Source organism: Dermacentor albipictus, chromosome 7, assembly GCF_038994185.2.
Source record: "Dermacentor albipictus isolate Rhodes 1998 colony chromosome 7, USDA_Dalb.pri_finalv2, whole genome shotgun sequence".
NCBI classification, from domain to species: domain Eukaryota; kingdom Metazoa; phylum Arthropoda; class Arachnida; order Ixodida; family Ixodidae; genus Dermacentor; species Dermacentor albipictus.
The window spans coordinates 88,862,349-88,880,351 of NC_091827.1; the positions used below are offsets into that span (position 1 = coordinate 88,862,349).

At 48.1% G+C, this 18,003-nt stretch overlaps 1 protein-coding gene across 1 annotated transcript in view; it reads left to right on the forward strand.

The window, feature by feature from the left end:
• LOC135916776 (deoxyribonuclease-2-alpha-like) overlaps positions 1 to 9,420 on the forward strand; it is a 74,373-nt gene extending 64,953 nt beyond the window's left edge. The window contains exons 6-7 of the mRNA XM_065450218.2: positions 3,699 to 3,940; positions 9,146 to 9,420. Of these exons, the coding sequence (XP_065306290.1) occupies positions 3,699 to 3,940; positions 9,146 to 9,256 (353 nt within the window). The 3' untranslated portion in view covers positions 9,257 to 9,420. The remainder of the gene's footprint in view (positions 1 to 3,698; positions 3,941 to 9,145) is intronic.
• The last annotated feature ends 8,583 nt before the right edge of the window (positions 9,421 to 18,003 follow it).

Below are 18,003 nucleotides of genomic sequence, written 5' to 3' on the forward strand. Positions count from 1 at the left end.
ATTAAATACATTTCTTGATCCGTATCAGTGTGGCTTTACAGTATGACGATCTACAACCGACCATCTAGTGCGCATGCAAGGAAACATTCGCGACGCCTTCCTGCATAAACAGTCCTTCTTATCCGTGTTTCTCGACATGGAAAAGGCGTACAATACAACTTGGCGCTATGGCATCCTGCGTGACCTATCGCCGCTGGGGATCCGTGGCATTATGTTAAACATTATAGAAAGCTACCTGCAAAACCGTACATTCCGAGTGAAAATAGGTAATGCGCTGTCGCGTGTATACATACAGGAAACTGGGGTACCGCAGGGAGGCGTACTGAGCTGCACGCTCTCTGTAGTTAAAATGAACACGCTTTGTAAAATATTACCCCCATGTGATTTTTGCTCCGTCTACGTAGACGACATACAAGTAGGTTTCGAAACCTGCAACCTAACAGTCTGTGAGAGGCAGGTACAACAGTGCGTAAACAAAGTCTCCAAGTGGGCAGACGAAAACGGGTACAAAGTGAACCCCAACAAAAGTTCTTGCGTTCTTTTCACCAGAAAAAAGGGCTTGCTGCAGATCCCACTGTTGTAATATATGGCCAACGAATACCCGTAAACAAGGAACACAAATTCCTAGGTGTTATACTTGACTCCAGGCTTACATTCTTTCCACACATAAAATACATTAACGCAAAATGTCTTAAAACAATGAACTTACTTAAAATCCTATCCCACACAACATGGGGTAGCGACAGAAAGTGTTTACTGAATCTTTATAGGAGCCTAGTTCGATCACGACTGGACTATGGCGCCGTGGTTTATCACTCCGCCGCACCGAGCGCGCTAAAGATGTTAGACCCTGTTCATCATCTGGGTATCCGCCTCGCCACCGGCGTATTTAGAACAAGCCCCGTCGAAAGTCTATATGCAGAGTTAGACGAGTGGTCACTACATTTTCAGAGAACATACATCAGCTTCATCTACTTTCTTAAAGTGCGCTCTAACAAGGAACATCCGTGTTTCACGACAGTGAACGACTTAACGTGCGAAACACTTTTCCGTTACAGACCCTCCATGAGACTTCCTTTGTCGCTGCGTGTAAGAGAACTTAGTGAAGAAATGTATGTCCGAATACTCGAACATCGCCTAATGGCTCCTGCTAATTTATTACCGCCATGGGAGTGGCAGGTGATAGAATGTGACACATCCTTTGTAGAGGTCTCGAAGCACGCTCCTGAGCTTCAAATTGCTATACATTTCCGAGAGGTGCAATCGAAGTATTTCTGCTACGAATTTTACACAGACGCGTCGAAATCCCTAGCTGGAGTATCCTATGCTGCTGTTGGTCACTCTCTTTCTGAATCTGACGTGTTGAACCGCCTAACAAGTATCTTGACTGCAGAAGCCTATGCAGTACTGTCTGCAGTAAAACATATAAAGACACTGAAGCTTGACAGAGCAATAATATTCACAGACTCGTTAACTCTTCTAAAACCACTAATTTCTTTGCGAAAGCATAAAAATCCTGTCTTCAATGAACTCTACACACACTTATGTAACATCTACTCACCGCACAGACATGTAGTTATTAGCTGGGTTCGTGGCCATGGAGGAATCCAGGGAAATGTGCTTGCTGACATGATGGCCAAATCAATGGCATCGCAGGGTACTCGTTCTGCTGCAGTCCCTGCCACAGACATGAAGCCTTTCCTCAGAAACAAACCGCGAAGCCACTGGCAGCGCTTGTGAGACGCAGAAACGAGTAATAAGCTTCACGTAATTAAGCCTAAGTTAGGTTTGTGGTACCCAACAAAGAAAACACGAAGAACAGATGTCCTGTTCACTAGACTAAGAATAGGACACACGTTCGGCACTCATAACTTTTTCCTAACTAGTAACGAGCCTCCAACCTGTGGTAGATGCGGCGACAGGCTTTCTGTCCTCCACGTCTTCTTGGAGTGCCGGGAAGCCGAAAGAGACAGGAGGAAACATTTTCATTTTGCATACAGCCATCACGTACCTCTGCATACGGCCATGTTTCTTGGTGTAGAACCGCTTTTTAAGACCAAAGAAGTCCTCGCTTACTTGAAAGATGTTGTGCTACACGTGACAAGCCCAATTATTCCTTAGTGCATTCTCTTTCCAGAGGATACATCTACGATAGTGTTCTTTGTATAGCACATGCCTCTAGGTCCTTGGCTTTCAAGGGCTCTGGTGAGGCAGAAGTGCTCCAGACATTTTAGCATCTCACGTATTTTATATATTGCATCATTCTTTCTCAATGACTTCTAATGTTCATAGTACACGTCAGTAGTCATTCCCATAATTTTATTACTCCTACATTTTATGGAATTTGGATCATCTCTTTTAGGCCCCTTTACACCCACGGCACATTAAGATCACAGAACCCATCTGTCCACTGCGAGCTCATTAACATTAGCATGGCGCTCTTTGGCCACACCTGGCCCTTGCGCCATTAAACACCAAACATCATCATCTCTACCCCGCCACACCCGAAGCTCTCGAAAGTGGACGCCATAACTCAGACAACGTCAATCGAACTTGCAAAGCATAATAATGCCTAACAAATGGCAGTACCAAAGAACACTTTCTCACGGGGCAATAAATACAACCTCAGTTATTCTACACCTAGGACTGCAAGTTCTGACGCACGTCAAACACCCTGTATATGAGAACGCAAACGAAACACCAACGTCGCGCTTATCCCGCACTCCAGACCAGAGCAGTCGAAGACCCAGCAGCTCACGAGCCTCAACCATTGCGACCAGTAACAGTTTGCGAACAGAGCAAAGCAGGCAGTCAACTTACATGGCTTCGTGGACTGAGGAGGCCATGCGCAAGGACGGCGACCGAACAACTCGCCTTCGGTTATTAAAGTTCAATCTCTCTCTTCCGCGATAACAGAGCTTGTTCTTAGCAAGAGAGCAAAAATATAATAATACCTTTTACATAAGAAAATCAAACAAAACAGAATTAACGCTCTTTTTTATCTCGTTTTTAAGGTAATTAACAGCCAGTTTTTTTCTAAATTGTCCGTTTAAATTTTCACACCATACCTCGGATTTATGCAGAGTGCCCGCACGTATTCGAAGACCCGACCTATAGGCTTATCAGTAAACTGTCCCTGGCCTATGGTGTCAAATCAGAGACAGGCCCAGGCCCAGGTCCGCCAAATAGTTCTTTACCAAGCCTGGCCCGCGGGGCGGGTGGGGCCCAGGTCCATGCATTGCTCTGCGCATGACTACATGTGAATGTTCTCAAATAGCATGTGAATTTTTACAGCTGGTTCTTTCGTAGTACCCAATTCTTTACCACTGCACTACATTATTTCATGCGAAATGGTGGAGCTTGAGTTTCAGGCAGCTTTCTGTGTACGCACTGATTGTCGTGTATAATTCTAATAGAGACGACGAAATTATATGTACAAAATCTGGCTGAATTAGAGAACGTTGGTTCCTGATGAACAATAAAGGTAAATGCGGCCTTTTGCATTTGAGCTGCAGATATAATCTCTCTCTCTCTCTCTCTCTCTCTCTCTATATATATATATATATATATATATATATATATATATATATATATATATATATATATATAATGTCATTTACGCCAACGTAGAAGACACAAACCATGTAAATATGTATATTTTAGTAGTTATTAATAACTTTCTACCACATGTTTTCCAGACATCTATACGCAAGAGCTCAGTGACAAAGTCGGCGACAGCATTACCGTTCAGTCTTGGAAAAATGGCGCCGGTGGCGCCCAGGACATGTACTGCGCGCACAAGCGCAGTGTCACTGATGTACAAGTCGTCAAAGTGCAAACCCAGTTCGGAGCCCTAGTATTTTCAAGCCGCGAGGACCACAGCAAGTGGTCAGTCACATCGACTAAGGCCGTTTTCTGCTTTTCCAGCCTTAACCGCATGGTAAGATCTGGTTTCCCGCTCGTTCTTCGCGAAAACTGCTTTCCTATTTAAATACCAACCCATCCAAACACTTAATAATAATAATAATAATAATAATAATAATAATAATAATAATACATTTGTTATAAAATATACATTTGTTTCATGTTCTAGATTTGGGCACATAAACGTCTTTCACCTTTTTCTCGTATGTACTTTGGGCCAAACAAGTAAACGGACCAGGGCTTAAGTGGCCGGAGCAGCTGCGGGGCCACAGCGGGGCGCTCCTATCTCGCTTCGCGCGCTGACGACGAGAGTGCCCCGATTTGGCGCCACACTTCACGTCGCCGTGTTAAGTGATAGAGTGGGATGCGCTGCGCGGACGTCCGAAGCTGTGGCGGCGGTGCTCTCGATGCGCAGGCGAGTAAGCCAAGTCATCGCGGTCTACAGCAACTTTTCATCGGACTGAGGACCCCTTCGAGCCATGGAATGTTCCCGTGAAAAAACTTTCATGACTGACTAGTTTCCGATTCGTCTTCCCAATTATCTGTTCCTAGCCGTACTTCTGTAAAGTTTCATAACGGCGTACGCACTGTAATAGCTCATTGAAGCGGTTTTCAGAGGCGTCGCTGATATAAATAGTAAACCCGCTGCTGGAGTTAATGTCGGACAAGTAATCTCGACAGGCGTTAGGTGCACGTTAAAGATCCCCAGGTGGTCGAAATTTCCAGAGTCCTCCACTACGGCGTGCCTCATAATCAGAAAGTGGTTTTGGCACGTAAAACCCCATAATTTAATTTTTTTTTCGACAGGCGTGCCCTCTGTAAAGCTTGGCGCCTGTAACTTATCGCGCCCGCGTGAAAGAGCGCGCGTCACCGTAGCCGCCGTCGTGGCTACTTGCGTTATGTTGCATAAAATCCAGCAGTGGTGGACGCCGGCGACATGCACCAATATGAAGAATAAGGTGAATATAAGCAAAACAACAATCAGAACGGCTCTTCGTTCCTTCTCAGTGCCACGGTTTGATGGCCGGCTGCCATCCGCTACTGTGCGACAGCGCCATCTACTAGACCCCTTAGTCACAATCGTCAGCACCAGAGCAACCGAACGGCGCACTAGAAATTTCTCAAGCGTGACAAGGCCCCGCGTGAAAGTTAGGGCGAAGTCTGCACACGCCATGGCGTCAGTCGAGGCACTCTCGCCGTCAGCGCGCGGAGCGAGATAGCACAGTCCCGGTGTGGCCCTGCAGCCACTCCGGCCACCTAAGCCGTGGTCTGTTTATTTTTATTTATTTATTTTTTGGCTGACAGTACGCCATGGCTTTTCAATAACGGGGATCGATACAAAACTTCGTGGTGGACGAAGAAGCGTGAGTTAGCTTAGCCTACAGTAATGGCTTTTATGCTATAGAATAGGTATCCCAACAAAGCCAGCTAAAAATATATTTTTCCTGCCTACTGAACGCTTTAACGTTTTATGGTGCACATTCTACGTAGTGTCATTTATAATATAGTGTTCATTATCACAATTTAAATGAAGCTCTAGTGGCTAGGGAAAACTGAAAATATTGCGCTGCGTTTCCCTGCCCTCTCGATGAACAGAAGAATACCGTTTTGCTCGGTGAGCGCGACATTATCACAGTAACTGCAAGGTCCCAAACCGACGTTTACATAGTATTGCGCAAGCTGCCCAAAATATTTTATGTGGTTCGCACAAAACAAGATTTCAAATATGCGGTTCACGCCCTCTATTTCATTTAAATGCAATCTTCATTCAATAATTTCTGCTTGTAATTCATAAAGGCCACGGAAGGTGGTACATCAGTTGCAGAGAACGAAAAACCTTCCTCAAGCTTTAATTCGCAGCTCAACAATTTTATTGAGCGTCTCCGAACATCGCCTACAAGATCCCTAATACCAGAAGTGCTTTGCGATGGTCAGGAACAACACGGTGAAGGCAGGAGATGGAAATTCACGCTGATGATCGAGGAAAACGAGAACGAGGGGAACTCGGGAACCAAGGTTTAGACAAGTGGATTTGTCTTCCTCAAGGCGTCATATGCTTTCCTCGGCACAGTCAGTGTGTTTTCTCCGGCGGCAGCTCTATGCAGAGAATTGGGAGCTTGCTTAAACAAACGAAACAACTCTCACAGCGGCGAGAACGTGGCCACCACGTGCGCTCAGGAGAGCGACGAAACCGGCAAATTTTCCCACAAGAACATCTGCTGGCGCTCACTATAAGCATTTCTGTTAACACGACTGCGGGAGGAAGTGACAAAATCAAGGCAAATTTAGAGGAACAGACTAATATCTACATTCGCCTTGCTCGTGCTGAAATTTCTCTTAATCAAAAATATTGTTCATCTGGCAGTTTAAGGGTTAACATGCGCATTTCGATTGGGTTTCAAAGGATCTCATCTTTTAGAAGTAATAGCAAAAAAAAAAACGGGTATGTTTTCATCCGCCCAAGAATACAATGGAGCTAAGGTATTCGCTTGCTTCAGAAAGACACCTTTGGAAATGATTAAAATTTCCACTGGTCCGGGCAGTTAATCCGTGACCACCACTTCTCCAGCGTGGTCGCTCATCGCCTGAGCTAACTAGGAGGCTAGCAGATTGTAGAGCGAGGACTAATTAATCGTCAGTTGGAAGCTTCGGAACATTGAACTTATTTTTCAAAGTAATTCAAGAAGCAGAAAGACCTCTCAATTAAGCAATCACTGTGAAACTACCGCTACCCTAATACTGCCCGCTGCCAAGCCGTCCACTGATAAGGCCACCATCATGAAGAGACCCAAGTATATTCACTACGCTTCCGAATTAAACTGTGGTGAAATAATGACCTTACCTACTTACCATAGCAGGAGTATCGCTTATGCAAAGAGATAGCCTCGTGGAGCAAACCTGCCCAGACGGTAAGTTGCGTGTGATGCGATCATGTACGCAATGACAACAAGACCACGGCTACTACGAAGGCTTGGCGACGGCGGTGTGACGATGATGGAATGAAGATGACAGTGTGACCACGGGAATATCAAGAAGCAGAAATTATTGCGACGGATTGACGATGACATTATGACCCCTGCAGCTTGACGAAGGTAGCAGGACGACAACGGAATGACGGCCGCGGAGCGACGACGAGGGTGTGACGGTGATGGAATGACGACGACAGAGATCACGGCGTCGCGGCGATTTCACAGCGGAGACGGTGGGATGACGAGGGCATGACGACAAAGTAAGGACGATAGCGTAACGAAGACGGTGTGGCAACCATGGAATGATGACGAGCATGACGGCGCGACAATGACGGCGTGGCAGCCATGACGTGACGACGGCGTCATTACGTAAACAGCATGGCGACAGTAGAATTCTTGCCCCAAACTTGCGTTGAAGAGGAATCCCATGCAGCTCACGGTCGCAAGCTTTAAATGTACCGCTTGATGAAAGGCATGGCGACGGCGGGCGAATGCAGCACAAACGTGGGAGAACGGAAATTCTCATATAAACCAGAAACGAGGTATTCTGTTATTCTAGCACTGGGCTCAAACTTAGCGCTAGAATAACACTTGCTGTGCGCCATGCACCCCGAACACTTTTAAGCGTAAAACATTTTCAAATGAAAAACTTGGAACAATATCGCACAGAACAACGCAAGACTTACTCCCCATAACATCGCTTCCGCTGATATGTGACGACTTCGCATTATGGGCGAAGCTGCACCTTCTTCGACTACCAAAGCTGGCACTGAATATAGGGAATTTATTTTGTTTCTCACGGTAACTATCACGCGTTTTATACAGGGTGGATTATACATAGTAACATTATAAGGAATTATGAACGTCATTTACGTACTGATTACAATAAGTGATCCGTAATAGTAGTTTTGCATCCCTCATGTACACGACGGAAGACAGGTGAATGAAGTTTATTGCTCCTTTCGACACAAATTAGTTCAAATTACAGATCCACTCACCACTATTGAATATGTTCCTCTAATTCAAAGTAGAAATTGTAAAAATATGTTGACGCGGAGACCAATATTCCTTTTCATACTGTCATTTGAGTAGCACATCTTTTCGAAAGCAGATTGGCTAGATATAAGGTGTCGTTTGCCATGGTTTGGAAGATTTGACTTCTCTTTCATTAAGAGTTGTTTGTAGAAATTCACTTGTACAGAATAATAAAGGAGAACGCCATTTAATAGACTGAAGCCCAGAATAAGTGCTTTGTGTTGCTTTCGTTGGTCTTTGAATCGTGCACACCAAAATAATTTGCTTCGCTGTGCGAGGCTTTCTTAATACAATAGCCTCCACGCAGTATGAGCAACAGAAAAGCTTATACGAGAAAAAAGTTTGCATTGCCTGTGACATGCATACTTGTGCGCATTTCAGTGAAAAATATCGATTATCTGAACGTCAATTTACTTAATGTGCTAGAACGGCACACTTGGTTTTACAAGAATTTGAACCAAGAACAGGTACCTCAATCACCCGTGTGATCCTTCGTGATTTACACTTGCAAATATTGGTTTCATAAGCCACACATCAGCCCGTGCCTAATTGTTCTGGTAATTTTCAAAGTAGATGGGCATTGCCGATTGTAATTGCTCTGTGTAATTAAAACTGGCAAGCTGTTATTATAGGCACGAAATGCAAGAACTGTTAACGTAGATCTTTGCAGAAAACCTCATTTTATGAGACAAGTGACGGGTCATATCAGCTGCAACGTGTTGCAGCCGTTATCGCTAAAAAATAAGTTTATTTACGTATGTCGCTCCGATATAAATTTATTAAGGTCGTAAAGCCGTAATATACTACATGATATAATTAAATGCTTTCACAAATAAATCATAAATTAATCATGAATGACAAAAGTAACAAAACGCAAATTGCCCATTGCCAAACGTCTGTAGCAGTAGCACGAGTGGCGCTACCGTTTTGTCAAGCTGCAAAAATCTTTTGACTTACGGCGTTCAGGCATAGAGCTCGGCACTGATGGCAAATAGGCAAATATTTGTGGTAAATATGCGCGTGATTGTTCTTACTGAGGTCGAACCACGTAGCCCATATTGCTATGTACGGGCGCTGACCCACAAAACCTGAACTGCAAACATGTTCTTTTTAGTTACGTGACTTGAGACACGTCTCAAGTACCACGAAATAATGATTTGGGGTAGATTATAGTGGTAGTTTTTGTCTAAAGTAGAAAATTCCTGCCTTATTTTCAGGTCTCCCAGTGGAAGCGAGGAGGCGAAATCACGTGTATTGCAGATACACCCTTGGCTGAGCTCTTCAGAAATAGTATCTACAAACGAAGCTCTTGCAAAAGAGAACGCTAAGAGTAGAGAAAGGAATTCCTGCTACAGATCATTTGACAGTATTAACAGGGAATGAAGATATTATACGAATACTCTCGTAATAATTATAAATGACAGACTGGCACAACAGCGACGGATAGAATGCCCAATAAGAGCATCGCATATCTTGGAATCAGCTTATCACAAATAAATATTGCTGATAACCGTGCTGTGAGTGGAGTTGTCTCACACATCTGCTCATATTATTGCGCGAAAAACAGGATAATTTTTTTCTTGTACGCAAAGAAATAGAGAGGCTTTTCCGACCATTGCACATCACGCAAAACTCAAAACATACGGCCTGGTAGCGCGGCAGCTTACTTGCTATACATAGGGCACTTATGAAGAGGCTTCACGGGAACTCTTTCTTTGACGCTTGTGTTGTTCTGCAACAGGTTTTTCTGTGTGTGAATCGTCATAGTCGCTGAGTTCGTGAAACTTAGTTTCTGAATGGGACACAGCGGTTGGCACCGCAGAAACTGCTGCCCCGTGCAAGAAATATATATTGCTGCAACATACAGGAGCCTGCGTGCTTAGGGAAAAAAAAAATGGGAGCAGCAATTCTTACTCGTACTTATCAATAAAGAAGGCGAAATTCTATATCAAAACCTATTCTCCCTTCCAGAATATTCGAGTAACCGTGAAAGCGAGCCCACGACTATATCAAAAGTAGTAAAATATACAGCCATAAGAGTGTATTAATGCGATAACGTTAACGGCTCCGTGTCGCAGAAAATCCGGCACCGGCGTCCCGCATCGACCGTCGTTTCTGCATAAAGTCATTCTTAACCATACCAACCCAACCACGAATACCAAAGCACGCAGGCCCTCTGCGAGGAGCAGAGGCCTTACACGACTATTTGAATTTATCAAAGTAAATTGCGTCGGAAAATTCGTAAAGCATGACTTACACACAACCTACAGACATCATAGCGTCCGACTCATTTTAATACACGTGAAAAGAAAATTCTTTTGGACGGAAACTCAAACACAAGTCTCTTTTCCAGCGTTTGTACTTTTGATAAAGCTGCGCGCTTTCCTCGGTTCCTTGCAATAACGCCCTCAAGATGACGCCCGCCTCCGCCTATCAAGGGCTCACGCAAGAGGTCGCGTTTCTGTCCGAAAGCTCGCCTTCATGCATAGCGTTTGGCGCCAGCGTTTCCCGGTAAACGTTACGGTTACATAAGCTGCAGTTCCGCGGAGCCTCAGAAGTCGGGGATCTTTGAATGTTGTCCCGTTCGACTGCTAAAGGCGAAGATTAAGCGTGCTCCAAATATTTTTTCCGCAGTAGCGCCAGCCACCCACCGTGTAGCCTTACAGGAAAACACTGCAGGCTCTGTGAAACAGGTCCTGCAAACGCCAGCTGTACACGTTACCACTATAACCGAATATGACACGACCTAGATTGGCTGCTCACACAGGGTTAACCTTCACTGTCAAGAAAATGGGAAGTGTAGTAGCATCGAAGGTCGAGGACAATGATGAGAACAGCGCCTGGCTAGGGGACAATTGTCCCCTAGCCGGCAAGCATTGGCTTAGGCCACTGCCTGGAAAGCGAAGGGGGTGCATGGCTCAGATGACGAGCGGCCGGCGCGAGATGGGCCGGTAGTTTGTAACGCGACAGCGCTCTCGTGTCGCAGAAGAGCCGGTGTCGGCGTCATTCGCCGTGAGCGAAAAATCCCGGCAAGTAATTCACAAATAAAAACAACTTGCAAGATGGGCGCGGGAATCGAACCAGGGTCTCCGGAGTGTGAGGCCGAGACGCTACCACTCGGCCATGAGTCCGATCGCTTAAAGTGGGACAAAAACGCCTCTAGTGAATGCGGTGTTGCCTTACAAACGTGCCGTAGAAAGATATACTGCTGTGTATATCCGTAATTATGAGCATGTAAATTACAGAAGTCACAGTTAAACGTGCAGCGAAGTACGTTTCCGCTACATTTCTACTGCGCCTTACGCACACGCAGAGCCATCTAGGGGCAAACACAGAAGACCCCCTCCTCTTAAAGCCCCTACATCCACGCGCCACCGCCGACCAGGTTACCCTCCTCCTCCACGCTCCTCTCCTACTCACCCCCTTAGCTTCCGGCGTCAAGCGGAACTTACGTATCCTCAGCTTCCTGTTTCGAGTGGAAGTGGCGCTATGTTTTTTAGCGTTGTGCGTTGTTTATTTTCGCGTGGATAGAGAGGCTTTAATTGCACCAGCTGCGGTTGAAACTGTTAACGTGATTCCATCCAAGAACCACCGCCAATTGTAAACGGCGATCTGGTCGTTTTGTTGGCTGCTTCGTGTCAACCTACGGCGGTTTGTGCCACGAGAGACAACGTACAGGGGAATGTAGTGCCTGGCGCTTGGAGACTGCTCCCGTTTTTCGTGCATTTGGAAAACAGCGACCGCAAACTACCACTTCAGCGGAATACAACAGCTTGTCCCCTTTGAATTCTTCTTGTTTTGAAGCATAAATCCCTTCCAGCCAGCCCGTATGGAGGGACCTTAGTGAAGGAGTTCGCGACGCCAATTTGTACGGCAGACGCATGGAGTTTGTGCTGTTGATTCTGAGGTTGAACTTGTCTCGTACGGAAGATCGAAGGTAACGACCGTCCCAAGTGCGTGCATTGCGTGAAGAACTGCAATCACGTGAAGCTATGAAATATAACAAGTTAAAATTTGCGTGGAGGGCATTCAGTGAGATGGTGAAAACAAGTGTGCTTTTCTTGTGTGATATGAGCGTAGGTGTGCAGTGAATTGGTGCGTGCGCGCGTGTTGTAACGCGTACAAAGGTGTACGGCGAATTGTGTGGATGACGCGAGCAGATGCTCACTCCAAATTGTGTTAGTGTTGTGACGCGAGCAGATGTGTACGGCGAATTATGTTGGTGTGTTGTGCCCCAGCCCATGGCTCTCCGCACATTGTCAGCGAAAGGGGACGAAAGGCAAAGCGTGCGGGCGCAGCGTACGCAAACAAGCACGTAGATGCACACGAATGACGCTTGGTGGAATGGCTAGAGCGAGCTACTCAAATTAGCGCCGGTTGCTAAGCACGGGCGTCTCACCATCGTCTGCAATCAGAGTGGAAATTCTCGCAGCGCAACTCCAGGAAGCGGAAACGCCGGAACCGGAAATCTTAAAACCGGACATGCCGGAACCGGAAATGCCGGAAGGGGTAATGCCGGAACCGGATTTGGTGTGAGGGGAAAAGGCGGTTATCGCTACTAAAGAAAGGGGCGGTGGCGCGTGGATGGGGGGCCTTTACCTCCTCTCAATGTACGGCGCTGCCCCGACTGATGGCGCGCCACGCACGCATTGGGGCTCTGCGGGGACCGGTGCGAGGCGCGTCGCGGCCCCTACTCCCTCTTTGCTAACGACGCTTCGCCGTGTTCCCACACGGGTTGCAGAATCAAGCGTCGTTCCTTTCGTTAGATCACTATCTCTCTGCCGGTGCCGATCACGACGTTTGGCTGGCGTAGATCGTTTCCCCCTCCGAGACACCGAGTTCTTTGGTTCGTTCCGTTTGCTCAGGCGCACGTTTCGTTGCCCGACGCTCACCGCGTGATAGGTGGGCGCAAAGTCCGATGCAGGGCGCCTCGTAAGTGATCGCTCCGCCGTAGCGCATTGTCTTACACTCCTTGGCGGGTCGAAAGGAAAGCTATCGCGCTCCACTCTTGAAGGCGAAGCTTAAGCGTCCTCCAATTTTTTATCTGCTGAGGAATGACCGTAAGCTAGGGCCTTCGGCTCAGTAAAAATATACTCCGGTTTATCGTGGCTCATCGCCATCACTGATTTTGCACGCCACAAGAATGACGACAACGGACAGCGGATATGGCTGACGACAACCGCAACGTTTCCAATGATCAGCGCGAAGCCACCTTCACGGATGATAGCGATCGAACAACCCCCGCACAGCAGCTCGACGCCGCTCTTCTTTCGCTGAGGTTACCCCAGTACTGGCCAGCGAACTAAACATCCAGTTCGCCATCGCGCGAGTGACGTTCAGGACTCAAAAATTCAATCATCTCGTATCCTCGCTGCCTCCCAAGATTTCCGCCGAGCTTCACGGCTTGATCCTTCAACCCCCGGCGACAGACCCTTTCGATATCTCCACGAGCGAACTCGTCAAACGCACTAAAATGTGGGAACAGCTACGGCTACAGCAGTTTCTCCAAGATGAAGAGCTTGGGGATCGGAAACTTTCGCAGCTCCTGCAAGAAACCTTGATCTTCGATCAAGGTTTGTTTCGAGAATTGTTCCTGCAACCTGGCGGCCGCTTACCGTTTGCCCGTATCCCAGCTAGCCCAACTTGCCGACTCGGTCGTGGAGGCAACAAGTCCCGCAGTTTCACTCGCGGAACGTTCAGATGCATCCACTGTGCCACCCTCGCCCTCCTTGCAAAGCCTGCGTGATGAATGCCGCGAGGACATCTGCAAAATGTCAGCCCAGATCGCCGTTCTATCTCCTCGACGCCAGCGCTCTTCATCGCGCGGCCGCTCTTTCTCGCGCAGCCGCTCGCCGTCCTCATCACTGCAAGGCGAATGCTGGTACCATCGTGCTTTCGGTAATGCAGAGCGAAAATGCACAGCGCCGTGTAGTTTTTACGGAAGCTCCCCTAAGCGCCACTAAATGCGGCGAGTGGTGCTCGCCTCGATTAGCCACTTATTCTTCGTGACTCAAAAAACCACAGTCCTGCGTTTTTTCGTGGATACTGGTGCGCAGGTCAGTTTCATCCCATCATCAGCTGTGATTCGCAAGCGCCGGCAGTCCAATCACGACTACAAGGCGCCAATAAGGCCCCCGTTGCCACGTATGGGGAACAAGCACTGTCCCTCAACATCAGCCTCCGCAGGGCATTCCGATGAATTTTTCTAACTGATGATGTTGCCTACCCCATCTTGAGTGCGGATACCCGCACCGCTACAACCTCTTAGTTTGCATTCACCGCAGACGTCGTTGATGCTACGACACACCTTTCTGTGCTTGCTATAAATTCGCGTGTGCCACTTCCGGCGGTCAACAGCGCATTGTTGAATTCAGTCTACATAACACTGCTTCAGCCATTCCCATTCCTTCTTCGACCAGCCAACCTCCTTTTGCCGGTCAAGCATGTCGACACACACTGTGTTATAGCAACCGACCCGCCCGTCCATGCTCGAGCTCGTCGTTTACCACCTGATCGCTGGAATATCGCACGCAGCAAATTTGAACATATGCTGGAACTCGGTATCGCGCGGCCTTCCTGAAGCCCTAACGCATCTCCACTGCATATGGTGCCCAAGGCGTCTCCCGGACACCAGTGGCCGTGCGGAGATTCCCGTATGCTTAACAATGCTACTGTGCCGGACCGTTACTCCCTTCCGCACATTGCAGATTTATCGGCACCACTGCATGGAGCACCGATATTCTCGAAGAACGACCTGGTGAATTGCAAATTCATATTCCTGGGGAACCAGCGGATATTTCCAAGAGGGCAATCATCACGCCATATGGACTCTTCGTGTACGTGCGCATGCCCTTCGGCCTTCGCAATGCCGCACAAATTGTTCAAAGATTCATCGACGCAGTGACAAGAAAATTGCCTTCCTGGTTCGCGTACATTGACGATTTGCTTGTCTTTAGTCGCGATGCGGAACAACACATCCAACTTCTGGGCCAACTCTTTCAGCGTCTCGCCGAATACGGCCTTATCATCAAAGTGCAAATTCGGCCTGATGGAGTTGGACTTCATAGGTCACCCTGTCGACAAGGAAAGCACCCGTCCCTTGCCGTTAAATGTCCAAGCCGCACACGATCTGCGTCAGTCATCTTCTATCCGCAAACTGTGCGAGTTTCTTGGCCTCGTGAATTTCTACAACCACTTCATCCCTCAATGCGCCGCTTTTCTCTTGGCTCCTAACGGACATGCTCCAGGGCAAGAACTCCAAAACAACTGAAATCACCTGGTCCCCAAAGCACTAACCGCTTTTGATACCATCAAGACCAAGCTGTCTCAGGCAACCCTTGTCGTCTATCCGAGACCAAGAGCCCCACTTTGCCTGATGACCGATGCGTCCGATGCTGTAGTGGGAGCGCTGCTTCAACAGTACGCGGATAATGTCTGGCAGACCCTGGTCTTCTTTTCTCGCAAGCTCTCATCCACGGAAGTCGAATACAGCACATTCGGAAGAGAACTCCTCGGAATGTACAAGCTGTACGTTACTTCAGACACTTACTGGAGGGTTGAGAGTTCCAGATTAAGGCAGACCACAAACGTTTGACCTATGCCGCCCGGACGAATTCTACCCAAGTTTCAACACGGGAAACACGCCATCTCGCCTCGATCGCGGAATACAGCACGCGCACCCGCTTAGCATCGACTTCTCTGCACATGCTGCGCAGCAACAAAACGACAGAGGTAACTGCGCTTTGTGGGAAGCCTGGCGCCTTATATCTGCGCGTTGTCCACTTTCCGCCTTCTGCTGTCCCTATTCTTCGTGATGTCTCCACGTGCACCCACGTCCAGTCATTCCACTCAATTTCCGGCGCACTGTTTTTGATGCCCTTCATAACCTACCCCACCTTGAAATCCGGGCTACGCAACATCTGAATGCACAACGTTTCGTCTGGCCGAGCATCAATAAGGACGTAGGTGCCTCGGTGCGTGTTTGTCTGGTATGCTAACAATCGAAGGTTCACCGACACACAAGGGGGCATCTTTTCGCTAGTTTACTCCACCATTCGAGAAGGTACACATTGACATTGTGGGGCCATGGCCGCCACCAAACGGGAACACTTACCTCCTAACCTGCATAGATCACTTTACCTGATGGCCAGAAGTTTTCCTTCTACCCAACATCCGTACTGAAACAATCGCCAACGCCTTCGTCGCGGACTGAGCTTCGCGACACGACACCATTTACTATTACAACCGATAGAGGACGCCACTTTTAATCGGCACTACTCCATCACCTGCTGACCCTGCAAGGCACTTCTCGCATGCGCACCACGGCATATCACCCCATCGTCAATGGTCTTGTTGGACGTTTTCACTGCTTCATCAAGTCCTCAAGACCTCATTCAGACATCAAGTGGCGTCAGAACGCATGCTGACGCTATTCACTGGTACACATTACTACCACTAGTTAGGCTTAATGTCCAGGCTACACTGATGCAGGATCTGCGCTGTATGCCTGCCAAGGTGGTTTTTAGAGCACCACTACACCGTCCAGAGGAGTTCTTCCACCCTACCACTTCATCGCCGTGCGCTGATCCCACCGACTATATTAAGTGGCTGCGAGCTTCAGTCTGAACACTTCGTGCTCCTGAACCACGCTGCCAGCGCCGTACCGCATATTCCCAAAATGCAGACGACGTCCTCTTATGTTTTCGTGCGCCGTGACTCCGTACAGAAGCCCATGCTACGCCTTTATGACGGTCCATACCGCGTCACTCGGTCGACAATCATTTCACCGAGGACTTAAACAGCCGACAGGGCAATATTGCTATCGTTGGCCTCAAACGCGCCTTGGTTAAAGACTTACTCCCTCGATCACCGCGTAAACCAATCACCCCAGAGGCACTTGGTCTTCGCCACTCATCAAACACACTTCAGCTCCCAACGCCCCGACCCAATTCTCCTCAAATTATCGTTCTGGCTACCTGCACCGCTCCGTCACTAGATAGACGAGGGGGGAGGGGGTCCTGTAGGAGCATCGACGTCGAGGAAGATTGGAACTGCGGCTGGCTAGGGACAGGCCATTACCTAGGAAGCAAGCGGGCGCGTTACTCACGAGTGGCCGGCGCGAGGTTGGCCGGGAGATTTATCCGCCGAGGAATGACCGTCAGCTAGTGCCTTCGGCTCAGTAAAAATATAGCCCTGTTTATTGTGGCTCATCGTCATCACTGGTTTTGCACGCCATAGAAGCAAGCCAGACGAGGGGAGAAGACAGGAAAGATTAAAATTGAGATAGAAAGACAAAGATTGGAGAGGAGGATAGGAAAGGCAAGTACTGATTTCCATCGGATCGCTCACTCTGGAGGTGCCGTCTACGTGAACTCGAGGCCAATGGGGTGCGCTGCGTCTGCTGAGGGGCCTTAAAGGTCCAAGACACCCAAAATCAGCTCAACCCCCAGGATCATCTTCTCCCCGGACACGGTTAAGCCGCGCACGGTTAGACGCTTGACGTTCCCACCTTCGTCTGCTCGGGTACGTGGTGTCGCAACACAGCAAACGCCGCCCCCTCCCTCCCATCCCCCCACGGCCTTTCGCGCGATGGAACACAGCGCGTTTACTCTCCGCTCTCTCCTTCGCGCATGCCAAACTGAGCCGTGATAGTCGTTTCCCTCACGTCCTTTCACTCGCACATAAAACGTACGGCGCGCAGCGACGGTGTTATAGCCCTTGGATTTTATACAGAACATCACGGTAACGGCAACCGCATTAAAATGCACCTGGAGTGTTCATACATTTGTTACCGCAATAAAAAGCAGCTTGACACAAGGGGCTCTCATTCGCTTCCACGACCATCGAACATATATATAGCTGTCGCCGCTGCTGTACTGTATTTTAGCTCAAAGGACACAATTTCGCAAAATAAACTGCTCACATCTTATTCCGTCTCCGCCTCTGTGTCTCCGCCATCGCGGCCACCGGACAGTATGCCAAACAATTTTAATCTTCAACTGATTGTCAACCGCCCAGCGACAGCTATGAGAAAATATAATTGTGAAGAACAGCTGTTCAGATTTATTGAAGGATG